The sequence below is a fragment of the Lolium perenne genome, chromosome 2 (genome assembly GCF_019359855.2).
Source record: "Lolium perenne isolate Kyuss_39 chromosome 2, Kyuss_2.0, whole genome shotgun sequence".
NCBI classification, from domain to species: Eukaryota; Viridiplantae; Streptophyta; class Magnoliopsida; order Poales; family Poaceae; genus Lolium; species Lolium perenne.
The window spans coordinates 46,188,019-46,200,060 of record NC_067245.2 but is presented as its reverse complement, the minus strand read 5'-3'; the positions used below and the strand labels follow the sequence as shown (position 1 = coordinate 46,200,060).

The 12,042-nt window shown below is 41.9% G+C and overlaps 1 protein-coding gene and 1 non-coding gene across 2 annotated transcripts; one reads left to right on the top strand and one right to left on the bottom strand.

Moving 5' to 3' along the window:
* Positions 1-4,250: 4,250 nt before the first annotated feature.
* On the bottom strand, positions 4,251-6,560 carry LOC127331992 (uncharacterized protein C24B11.05). Its single transcript, XM_051358240.2, has 8 exons — positions 6,404-6,560; positions 5,742-5,807; positions 5,576-5,641; positions 5,398-5,495; positions 5,181-5,306; positions 4,849-5,055; positions 4,715-4,780; positions 4,251-4,630 (listed from the first exon to the last, which is right to left on the bottom strand). The coding sequence occupies exons 2-8, from the start codon at positions 5,785-5,787 to the stop codon at positions 4,469-4,471; spliced, it is 771 nt and encodes a 256-aa protein (XP_051214200.1). The 5' UTR covers positions 5,788-5,807; positions 6,404-6,560; the 3' UTR covers positions 4,251-4,468.
* A 960-nt stretch (positions 6,561-7,520) lies between these two features.
* Positions 7,521-7,592, top strand: TRNAH-GUG (transfer RNA histidin (anticodon GUG)). The gene has a single exon. It is a non-coding gene; the product is annotated as a tRNA-His (tRNA).
* The last annotated feature ends 4,450 nt before the right edge of the window (positions 7,593-12,042 follow it).

The window sequence follows — 12,042 nt, the reverse complement described above, 5'->3', positions numbered from 1 at the left end:
GTCCTAGGCCGGTACCAGCAGGGCAACACATGAGTCAGATGGGGGAGAATGTTTGGTATCCTCCTCATGTAAGGTGCGAGAAGATGTCCTAAATGAAGCCTTTCAGGCGGCCCACACATGTGCAAGATCCCACTTCCCATTAGGGTTATTACCAAGGGTTATTTTGGGCATTGCACATGAGGGAAGTGAGAGGATAAACCTCCCATCGAACCACCACTCATTGGTGTCATGAAAATCCAAGACAACATCCATTGGAGAAGAAAACCAAGAGAGAAGGAAAAGAGAGAAAATTTAAGGAAAAAAATTAAACCAAGTGTCAAGCCTTGCCCACAAGGTTAGATTGCTCCAATCCCTACGTCTTGTGCCCTAAATCTTGTTACTGGCATGTAAGATCTGCTTGTATCCTGATGTTTGAGAGCATACAGTGCTCTCTAGATCCCCATTTGTTAATAGTTGAAGAAGATTTGGGTGGCTTCGGCATGTGGATTTTCCTCTCACCTTTTTGAGGTTTTCCACGTAAAAGGATTGGTGTTCTTGTGTATTGATTTCCTTGTTGCTACACCTATGTGTGGAGAGCCCATATGACTTGTCCTACCTATTTGCAGAAATCAACTATCTGTGTGCTAAGAGCACCCATGACTTGTCCTCTGTTGGGGAAAAAATTATTCCTCCATATATGTTTGATGCATATGTTTTCTTTCGTGATACAGCAACGATACGCGGGGTTAGTGCATGAGTGGTATAGAAGTTCACATCTTATTCCGCTACGTATTTTCAGATCATGTTTGAGTGTGCTAATTTCTCAATTAATAGAGTGTTATGAGAGCTCAAGGTTTCTCGGAGGTTGCTGTTTGCAATGGCTTTGGAAGAAGGTGCCACCACAAGTTAAATGATAAAGCTTTATTCTTCAAATTACTCATTATGGAAGCCCATGATGGAAGACAACCTTTATTGCAAGGATCTGCACCATCCAGTTGTGAAATACATGTTACAGGATGGTGTTATGAAAGAAGAATGGCGAGTGTTGAACCGAAAGGAAGTATGCATGCTTAGATTGTACATCAACCACAATATATTCAACCATGTTGCAAACGACACAAATGCATATGAGATGTGGTAGAAGTTGGAGTCAATGTATGAGAGAAAGACAACTATGAATAAGCATGTGGTAATCATAATGTTTTGGAAAGCTTGAGTACCTTCAAGGTAGTAGCGCGATTGAACACTTGAATGTCTTTCAATGATATATAAATCAACTTTCAGCCATGAAGATCACCTATGAGGATGAGTTGCAAGCATTGTTGTTGCTGAGTTCCATGCCCAACAATTGGAACACGCTTGTTATGTCAGTTAGCAATTCAGCTCCGTATGTGAAGCTTACTATGGAGATGGTGACAAAGCATGTGAAGATGAAGAATGTGATAAGCTAAGATCCAATAAAGAAGAAGAATGTGAGAAGCTAAGATGTGGCTTTTATTGAAGATGAAACCATACAAGATATTGGGAAACCAGAGAAACTGAAGGTCACCACACCCACACCTTAGGTTGACTTGGATCTAGTTAACGCTCCTCTCGTGCATGACGATCATGGGGGAGATGATGATGCTGATGATAGTGATTTGATGCAACTAATTAAGGCGATACAAGTACGAGACATGACTAGCTATGATGATGATGCTGATGATAGTGATTTGATGCAACTAATTAAGGCGATACAAGTACGAGACATGACTAGCTATGATGATGATGATAATCCACGTGATTCCACACCAGTGCAGAAGTTAGAAGAAGTGAAATAGATCCAATAGCTTCCACCAAATACCCAGCACATCAATATGTGTTAATGACTGGTGCAGGTGAGCCTTCATGCTATGAGGAGGCAGTGTCTGGCGAGAACAAGAATGAATGGTCAAAAGCCATGCAGGATGAGATGAAATCCACGTATGAGAATGACACCTTTGATTTGGTGTGCTTGCCAAAAGGCAAGAAAGCACTCGAGAACAAGGGTAAAGAACATAGCTCACATTCAAGGTACATGGCCATATTGGGTGTTAAACATTTCAGTCAGAAAAAGGGTATTGACTTCGATTAGATATTCTCTCCACTGGTCAAGATGTCTTCGATTCGAGTTGTGTTAGGCATTGCTGCCACCATGGACTTGGAAATTGATTAACTTGATGTGAAGACAGCGTTTCTACATGGTGACATAGATGAGGAGATATACATGGAGCATCCAAAAGGATTCATGGTTGTAGGTAAGGAGCACCAAGTTTGTAGATTGAAGAAGAGCTTGTATGGCTTGAAAGAAGCTCCTCGGCGGTGGTACAAAAATGTTCGATTCATTCTTAACTAAGCTTGTATACCATAAAGCACAACCTGACCATTGTGTCTTTATGAAGAGGTACACCGATGGTGACTTCATTATTCTCTTGCTATATGTCGATGCCATGCTCATTTGTGGAAACGCCACAAATAGGATTTCTCTCCTCAAGAAGGCATGCATTGAGTAAATCTTTTGCCATGAAGGATTTATGACCATATAACAAAATAATTGGCATGCCAATCTCCTGTGATAGATCAAAAAAGTTGCTTTGGCTCTCACAGGAACGATACACTGAGAAGGTACTTGAAAGGTTCAATACGCAAGGTGCAAAGAATGTTACCTCTCCACTTGCAGGTCATCAGAAAACTATATTGAGAACAATGTCCTAGCAGCAAGAAGGATGAAGAAGAAATGAGTAGAGTACCGTACCAATCTGTTGTCAGTTTGATGTATGCCATGTTATGCACTAGACCTGATATTGCCTATGCAGTTGGAGTTGTTAGCTGGTTCATGACAAATCCAGGGGAAGCTCACTGAGATGCAGTGAAGTGGATTCTTAGGTATCTCAAAGGTACTTCTAAATCTCGCATATGCTTTGGAAGCGGAGATCCTTTATTGCAAAGCTACGTAGATGCATATTATGCTGGTGATGAAGATTCTAAGAAGTCTATTTCTGGTTACTTGATGACATATGCAGGGGGAGTAGTGTCATGGAAATTAGGGTTAGAAATGTGTTTCATTATCAACAATAGATACGTAGTACATTGAACGGTTGAGGCTTGCAAGAAAGTGTTGTTGATGAAGAACTTTTTGCAAACATTAGGCATGGAAAAATATAATTACAATATATTTCGTGATAATCAGAATGATATCCATCTTGCCAAGAATCCAAGTTTCCACTATTAAACCAAGCACATTGAAGTCAGGTATCAGTGCATTCGAGAAGTTGTGAGTTCCAAGTCCCTAAGACTTGAGAAGATCCATACGACAAGAATGGCTCGGATATGATGATGAAGATATTGCCAAGTGAGAAGTTGCTTGTATGTTGGAAGGCAACGGGCATGGAGGTACCCCCACATGAGTCAGATGGGGCAGAATTTTGGGTATCCTCCTCATGTGAGGTGTGATGAGATGACCTAAATGAAACCTTTGTGGCAACCCAAACATATGTAAGATCCCACTACCCATTAGGGTTATGCAATATGCCCAAGAGTCATTTTGGACATTCCACATGAGGGAAGGGAGAGGATAAGCCTCCCATCGAGCCACCACTTAGTGGTGTGAGAAAAATCCAAGACGGCATCCATTGGAGAAGAAAACCAAGAGAAAAGAAAACGAGAAAAAGTTGAAAGAAGAAGCTAAATCAAGCGCCGGCCTTGCCCACAAGGTTATGAAGACCATCTTGATCATTGTATCCTTCAACTCTTGTGTCTCAAGTCTTGTTGTTGGCATCTAAGATCTGTTTGTATCTTGATGTATGAGATCTTATAATGCTCTCTAGAGAAAAATTTATTTTATCCCCATTTATTAATAGTGGAAGAAGATTTGGGTGGCTTCGGCCCGTCAATTTTCCTCTCACCTTGAGAGGTTTCCCACCTAAAAATGATTGGTGTCCTTTTGTGTTGATTTGTTATTGCTACACCTATGCGCTGAGAGCATATAGGGCTTGTCCTACCTATTTGAAGAAATCAACTATTTGTGTCGTGAGGTCACCCAGGACTTGTCCTTCGTTGGGACAAAATATGTTTCTCTATATATCTTTAATGCATATATTTTTCTTCCGTAATTGAGCACTTTAAATCGATTTGAAGGTGATTCCCTATCAGCGACTTTCCATTTAAGGATCTGCGATGTTAGTGCATGAGTGATGCTGAAGTTTACATGTTATTTCACTTTTGTATTTTTAGAGTACGTTTGAGTGTGCTGATTTCCCAACAATATGTTCTTTTGGACCAAATGCATCCTTCACAGATACATATACAACACAGTCAACACGTACACATTCATCATCCTGGATTATGACCCAGTACACCCACGACACGCACGTAGTGGTTATTTTCTGGATTTGGATGCTCGCCTCCCCCTTTTTCTGTTAATATATTTAAGGTGGACGAAACATATTATGTCGCCGGCAGCGCCGACGGTTCAAGCAAGCACGGTGGTCTCTGCGACGACAGCGGATCGGAGGTCGACGGCTGCGTCGACGTGATCGCCGGCCGCCTCCCACAGCTCCGGCAGCGCCTCCCTGATGTTGTGGATGCTCTCCAGCGCCACGTCCGCACCCTGAACCAGCACCGAGCTCCCTACCTGCATCATCGTTTCAGAGCGTGTATATGTCACTAGTCCTGTCAGTAATCTAATTATGTGGGGATTTATGCAGGGAGAGCTTACGATGACGGTGTGGAATCCTGCAGCTTTTCCTGAGGAAATGTTCCGTGGGCTGTCGTCGAAGAACACCTGCCCAAGAAACAGTCCTGTCAGTTACTGCCTTGCAGCTTGTAATTTTGCATGGTTAAGTTGCTTACTGTCTTCTTGGGGTCGAGTTTGGCGATCTCCACGACGGCCTCCATGGATTCCAGAGACGGCTTGCACAGGATCCTCTTGTCAGAAGTTGGGCTGTCAGGCGACGGCTGGTTCAGTGTCTCGAAGCATATGATTCCCTCGAAGCACCCCTCTAGCCCCATCTTCTTCAGGACCGTTACCGCGTGAGCTTCGTCAGAGTTTGTGAATATCTGCACTTGACCAACACGAATTATGACTGTTGGAGATATTCTCTTTTGAATGGTCAGAGAAAATGCAACAAATTAAGTGTCGTTGACCAAGAAATATCAGAGAGTGGATTCAACGATGAGCTTACTATTTTCCTCTGGGGCAGTGAGAGCAGCAGGTTCCTCAGGACAGGGTCAGCTTTGAGCTTCTCGTATGGCAATGCACCGTGCACGCAAGCGTGGAATACATCGCAGTCGAAATCGTAGCCCAAAAGCTGTTTCAGAAACAGAACACACGTGGATTTAATAATAACAAAATAAACGGAAAGTCGAGACTAATGGAACTAACATAGTGCTGTGACATACCTTGAGACCGGCCATTGTAGTTCCATATTCTCTGTACAAATCTAGGCACATCTTGGGAACCAGGCTCTCTTCAATCTTTAGCTTGTTCAGCATGTAGTCTGCAATTTGGTGGTACAAATTATATGAGCAAGCAAAAATTGCAGCGTGGAAACTGAAGACTTGCGCAAGTGTTACTTACCTATTATGTTCTGCCGGCAGGCAAGGTTGATTCCTAAGCTCAGTGGGTAGAGAGTGTCATCCATGTCTGAACATGTCAGGAAATAATCAAAGACGACCTGAGAAGAAAAGATTGTGCTGGCAGAACTCCCTGTTCGTTGTAATATAGTACTTTCAGGTAGACTTACCGAATAGCAAGCAATCAAATTTGGCTCCATTCATGTAGGACTCCATTTTCACAGGCTGGCTAGTATCTGCAACCATGGAGAAAAAGAAACATCATAAGCAAAGCAATGTTAGAACATGCTAAAACTTTCTTTGAGCATGTTTTTCCACATTTTTTTTATCAGGTTTCTTGAGACGATAAGAAAATACTACTTGCATCCGTTGAACAAGCCTCAGACAGCATGAACATAAGAACAGAGTTAAACCACACAGATATAGTTAATCCACACAGATATCAGTAACTTGAGAGTTTAGAGAGGCCGTAGAGGATCATGCTAGAAAGCTTGCCGAAATTTAAAAGTAAAAGAAAGCAAACTGAGCGCAGGAACAAACAAAACCATTCAATTTGGTTAAAGCGGGAGCTGCTGATAATATTCTCTTGCTAAATAGTCAAACTTTTCTTTGAGCATGTTTTTGTATTCAGAACTGTTCTCAGCAAACGAACATGCTGTTTTCTTTTCTTTTTAGAGGTTCATGCTACTGAAACTCCAACGAAACAACAGAGGCAAACTAAACTGAGTAGCATCAGCATACCAGTGACCAGACAATTTGAGAAAAGAAATGGATGGTCGAGGCTGAAACAACAACAAAGCAATCACCCAAACAATACAACTTGGACATGTACCTAGTAGATACAGTAGATGCTATTATAACGGAAGCACAAATACGCCCTGCAGGTCGATGCCATTTCGCCAAGCCAAGCTCCTCTATTTATACAGAGAGGATCAGGGGACACGACGAGGAGGTTAGCCGCAGGCCTGATCCGCTCGCTGGAGGATGACACGACACGGTTTGGCTGGGTGTGTGTGTCTGATGACGGAACCTGAATATTATTGCTTCACCTGCCCTGATAGCTGCTGCTTTGCTCGTCATCTCCCATCAGAGAACACCCGGAAGTGCTCTCCCACGCGACGTCCTGGACAGCGATTGCTCTGGTTCTTCCTAGTGGAGCTAGCGTCGGACGGCGCGGGGATCGGCCAGCTTAAGCCACGAGAATCGCAAGGTTTTCCTTTAAAAGCATTTGGTTTTGTGTAGCTTGGGTGACACCGACCAAGCTGGCGAGCAGATGATTCGGTACCTGTCGATCCATCAGTGATGCGGCCGTGTTCTGGATGTAGGCGATGAATTAGAAAAAGAGATACGTAAGGGATTCGGTAGCTCACTGATGCGTCTGGTTATTGTTTTCAGAGACTCGTCGAGAAGGCGAGGTGACACGCGTGTTGCGTTTCTTAGCGCATCACCGGCATCGGCCAAAGCAGAATCACTTCGCTTTCAGTCTTTTCGTTTATGCGATGGTGACCTGTTCGAGCTTCGAGTTCGCTGTTTTCAGGTTACTATCTTTATGTGTGCACGATGGAGAGTGAGAGCAGGGAAATCAAGGTGTGGCAACCACAGAATAAGAAACTGGGAGATCGACAGTGCATGATCTCCGTTTCAGAGGACAAGAAACTCAATACTCCTATTGGATGCTGCGTGCGTCTTCCTTTTTCAGGACGGTGGGTAGTGGGCAGTGGAGACGAGCTACCTGGCCACCCAGTGACGACTGCTTTAGTTAGGTCTGCATGATCCTGAACTCCTGATTAATCAGCACAAATGGATGCAAAGAAAGACTTCTTCTTCTTTCTCTTTACATGACACAACTTACAAGGTTCTATTGCTAAATTGATAGCGGGATGATTTATGGTGTGGCAACAGAAGATTTGGGACTAACTAACCTAACGTTCCTAAAACAGACAAAAGGTGTGGCTGTAGTTTAGTGGTGAGAATTCCACGTTGTGGCCGTGGAGACCTGGGCTCGAATCCCAGCAGCCACATTTCCAATTTATGTTATTTTTTAATCTCAGTTCTGTTGCTGAGCTACGGGCTGCGTTTGGCTTGTCACTGCTGATCTTGTGCGATTAACATCAGGCCCAAGAAAAAGGCCTTTCCGCGCCTTTTATACCCGAGGATACACAGCCCATGTCTGGCAGTCTTCCTGTTTTACCTTTTTTTTTCCTGATTTTCCATCTCCCGTCAATGTCTTGATCATGCATATGTTATACCCACTCAATATACCAATGAAATTTGCAGTTTGTTCGTAACACTGCAAATTCATGACCAAAGGTGGACAGAAATTGATGACACTTAGTACAAGAATAGAAAATGCCCTTAACTTGTAGAGTGGTCGTGATACCACTTCAAAATATATTGAAAACGAAAACTATAAATGATGTTAAATCAAGTAAGTCGTCCTAAAATCATACTACCTTACATTAAAATTTTAGAATTGAGTGATGTTGTCCCAAACAAAATTTAAATGAAAATTAAAAAGTATATGTAGAAATACATATTTATTTTACCCAAAACTTGTGAATTCTGATATAATTGATAAGGCCTTACACTTAATATTATTTTAATTACCATGGGTTTACCTCTGTAAAATGTCTAAACATTACTTAGGAATTTTGAAACCGAGTTAGTTTTTTAAATAATTTAAGATCGCCTTAAGTTTAAATTCTACTTCCCAATACCATATTTTAGTTTACACGTTACTACGGAATTAGTCACTAGAACTGCAATTGAGATAAGTGAGACGTAATTATTCAGTTGTAGCAGTGCATCGGATTTTACCTGTCATACAAAATATTCTAATTGTGTCATGCTGAAAAACAATATTGATTATTAAATTTTAACATTGCTTTGTATTCAACCTTTCAGTGTTTCTACCGAGTAGATGTCAAAGGAGGCACTGATTGGGATCAACAGCAAGTTAAAGATACAAAGGGGAGATCTGGTTCGTCAGCGGCCCACCCCATCCTTTTTAGTAGACTGACAAACGATGCCCGTAATAGCCACGGTGTCGATGTGCGGCGCGCCAGCCGCTGTGGCAAACAGCGAAGGTGGGCATCGATGCACGGATTTCGTATCTACTCTGAGACGCAACTTTGAGAAGAGAGCCGAGCCTGGCAGCGTGGGAGAGGTCAAGAATTATATGCAAAGGTCTATTGAAATTTCTTCCGACAACGATTTTAATAGGTTATATTGTTGAGGGTAGGGGGCCGTTGCCCCCACCCTTTCCCAACACACATATGAAGTTTCGATTAGATGGCTATTGGTTCACCATAGTTATGATATATATGAAAATACAATTTCATACATAACAAAAAAACTGTTTATGTACTTAAATATCACATATAAACTCATGAAAATGGGAATAAAATAAAAATAAAAGTGGAAATGCATTTTCCATAAGAGTAGAAGAAGATAAAATATGGCAGACGCTGGCAATCAGCCAGCTGATCCCGCGGGACGGATCGGTTCGACAGCCATCAGATGCATTAGGGGAGGTCACTTTCAAACAACGCGCTACTATGAGAAATTTTGTTTATCGACGCAGGTGGTCCTTCCTACCGTGAGACATGCATGCAGTGGCGAAGGACAAGGACGGAAAAAATCTAAGGTAGGGCAAACCTTGAATAATGTGAATACCAAAATAGTTGTACAGTAATAATATCTTAATGCAATAAAGATAAAAACATATTTAATTATAAGTAAAACCTAAAGATATACCAATAATGCTAACTCAGTGGCAAAGCTTTACATCTTTTCTAAAAATATAATATAATTTGGATTATCCCTCGTTTGCGCAACTTGGTTTTGTTTATCTTTTTTGCTGGAAAATTCCTTTCAATTTTTAATGTCACCACGGTTAAACCCAATGTCATCTTAATGGGATAATAATGTGGTTGGAGAAAGTGTGACGTTTATTCCAAATAAATATGTGTAAAGTTTTCAATTCTACAAGTATGTATAATGAATAACTCAAGCTTATCTTATATATACTAGGGTACATTCATTGATAAATCTATGTAATACAAGAAATATTATTTACATTGAATCTAGAATGCGAGTTTATGTTGGAGGTAAAAATAGTCTATGTTTTTTTTGGTCTGTAATCGATTTTGCGCAGTGTTTACCGAAACATGCATAACTTTCTCATACGGAGTCCGTTTTTAACGTTTGATCACTCAAAATTTTCAGAAAAAACACGCGCATCTAAGTATATTCAACAAAATCAAGGTAGGGTGTCTGCCTTACCTTGCCCTACTAGAAGCTTCGCCCCTGCATACATGCTTTTCTAGATGGGAGACATGCATGCTGCTTCGATTGCTACAATCCCATGCTTATCTACCATCATTTCAATCAAAACTGACCAACTACTATGTAGGCCTAACTATCTTACACACTCGCCTAGAAGATTTAATAGATGCTAAAGAACTCAAGCGAAACATTATTTTCCTGTGTATGTATCATCCTTTTACAACTCCAACCATATTTTTTTAAAACAGCACCATGTAGCTAAAAACTTTTACAACAATTCGAGCATGTTCAAGTAGCAAAACAAAATATCGTACGTAACAAATTCTAATTTTTTTTGGAGCAGAATGTAATAATTGTATCATAGTCTTCAACATAAAAAATTAATACATCGAACATTTTTTTATCTAACTCATCTAACATCACAGGAATACGTATGTAACATTGGAGCAAAACTATGCTACCCATACACATAAATCATTATAGCATTTTACTTGGGCTTAAACAACCAAAAAAGATACACATGTGTAGTAAATGGCGTGCTCTCTTGGACTGCAGCAGGGACACATGGCAGCATGGAAAATGATGTGGCGTGGCATGCGAGGACATGCGGTGGGGCAGCACATGCGACACAAGAAAACGCGCTCACATGGAGGCCGTTGGGTCCAGAAAATACGAGAACTCATCGATTTCGACAAATTTGACCCCTTTTCGAAAGTTCGGCATGATTTGACCCTATTTTGAAAAATAATCAAAATCTGACCTATTTTTAGTAGCGCATGCATTCGGGGCGCTACCCTCTTCACCGTAGCGCCACCGCCAGCGGCGCTGAACATGTGCTAGCGTGGCAAGGTGTGGGTCCCGAGATTCACGACATCAACTCCCTTCACAAGGGCGCTACCCTTGTGAAGTTCAACTCCCTAGCCAATGGCGCTACCCTTTTGAGATATGTTAAGTCGCGTGGGCCGCCCCCATCCCGTCCACATGCCATTTACCCCTCACACCCCCGACCTAGGATGAACCAGGGGCGCCCATCTCTCTCTCTCCTTTCCAGATCCTTCCCCAAAATCCCCCAGACCTGAAGGTTTCTTCGGTGGATTTTGGTGTCCCCTTAATGCAAAGAGGTGTTCTCTCCCATCCACTTCATTTTGTCCGATTAAAGTCATGGTTTTTGGTTCCATTTTGCTAAACCTTGGTAACCCTATAAATTGGAATTGGCCACCATTCTATGTTCTATTGTTGTTCAATGGTGGTTTGTATGATGTCTATGTAAGATTTGTAGGGTAGGGTTAGCCCTAGATCTAATTAGTGACATAGATGTAGTTAGGGTTAGCCCTAGATCTATTTGGCCACCATTCTATCTTCTTATTTTATTATTGAAATGCATAACTCATCATGGAGTATATACATATACTTGATGCATTTGGGTTCTTGTAATTTGGTTCTAGATGGCAAGAATTGTGAGTGTTCACTATGTTGACAAGGACGAGTTCATAAAAGGCAATGTTGAGTTAGACCCCGATGAGGTTGTGATTGTGTTTGAAAGAAGTCCCGACTATGCCGAGGTTGTGGAGAAAGCGAGGATTGAGTTGAAATGGATGAGCCCAACCGATGATATAGAATTGGAGGGAAGGTATAATGTTTTCTTTTGTATGCACAACCTTTGGAAGACAATGAAGCTCAACTCTGATGAAAGGTGGAGTGCATACAAGGAGGTGGTGGCCGAATCACAAGACAAGGCTCTCGAGTTATTTTCCACAAAGAAGGTATCATCGCCGCCACACTTGGACTTGAACCTGCGTGCCTCCCCAATTAATGGTAGGAGCCTGATGGCGTGTATTTCACACGTTCGTTGGGCAACCCCAAGAGGAAGGTATGATGCGCACAGCAGCAAGTTTTCCCTCAGAAAGAAACCAAGGTTTATCGAACCAGGAGGAGCCAAGAAGCACGTTGAAGGTTGATGGCGGCGGGATGTAGTGCGGCGCAACACCAGTGATTCCGGCGCCAACGTGGAACCTGCACAACACAACCAAAGTACTTTGCCCCAACGAAACAGTGAGGTTGTCAATCTCACCGGCTTGCTGTAACAAAGAGTTAACCGTATTGTGTGGAAGATGATTGTTTGCAGAAAACAGTAGAACAAGTATTGCAGTAGATTGTATTTCAGTAAAGAGAATTGGACCGGGG

What these genes read in the sequence shown, in the direction of transcription:
- LOC127331992 (XM_051358240.2), bottom strand. Translation starts at nt 5,787, where the DNA reads ATGGAGTCCTACATGAATGGAGCCAAATTTGATTGCTTGCTATTCG. An exon ending in ATTTGATTGCTTGCTATTCG is followed by an intron (nt 5,642 to 5,741) that starts GTAAGTCTACCT and finishes TGACATGTTCAG; the next exon opens with ACATGGATGACACTCTCTAC. An exon ending in CTACAATGGCCGGTCTCAAG is followed by an intron (nt 5,307 to 5,397) that starts GTATGTCACAGC and finishes TTTCTGAAACAG; the next exon opens with CTTTTGGGCTACGATTTCGA.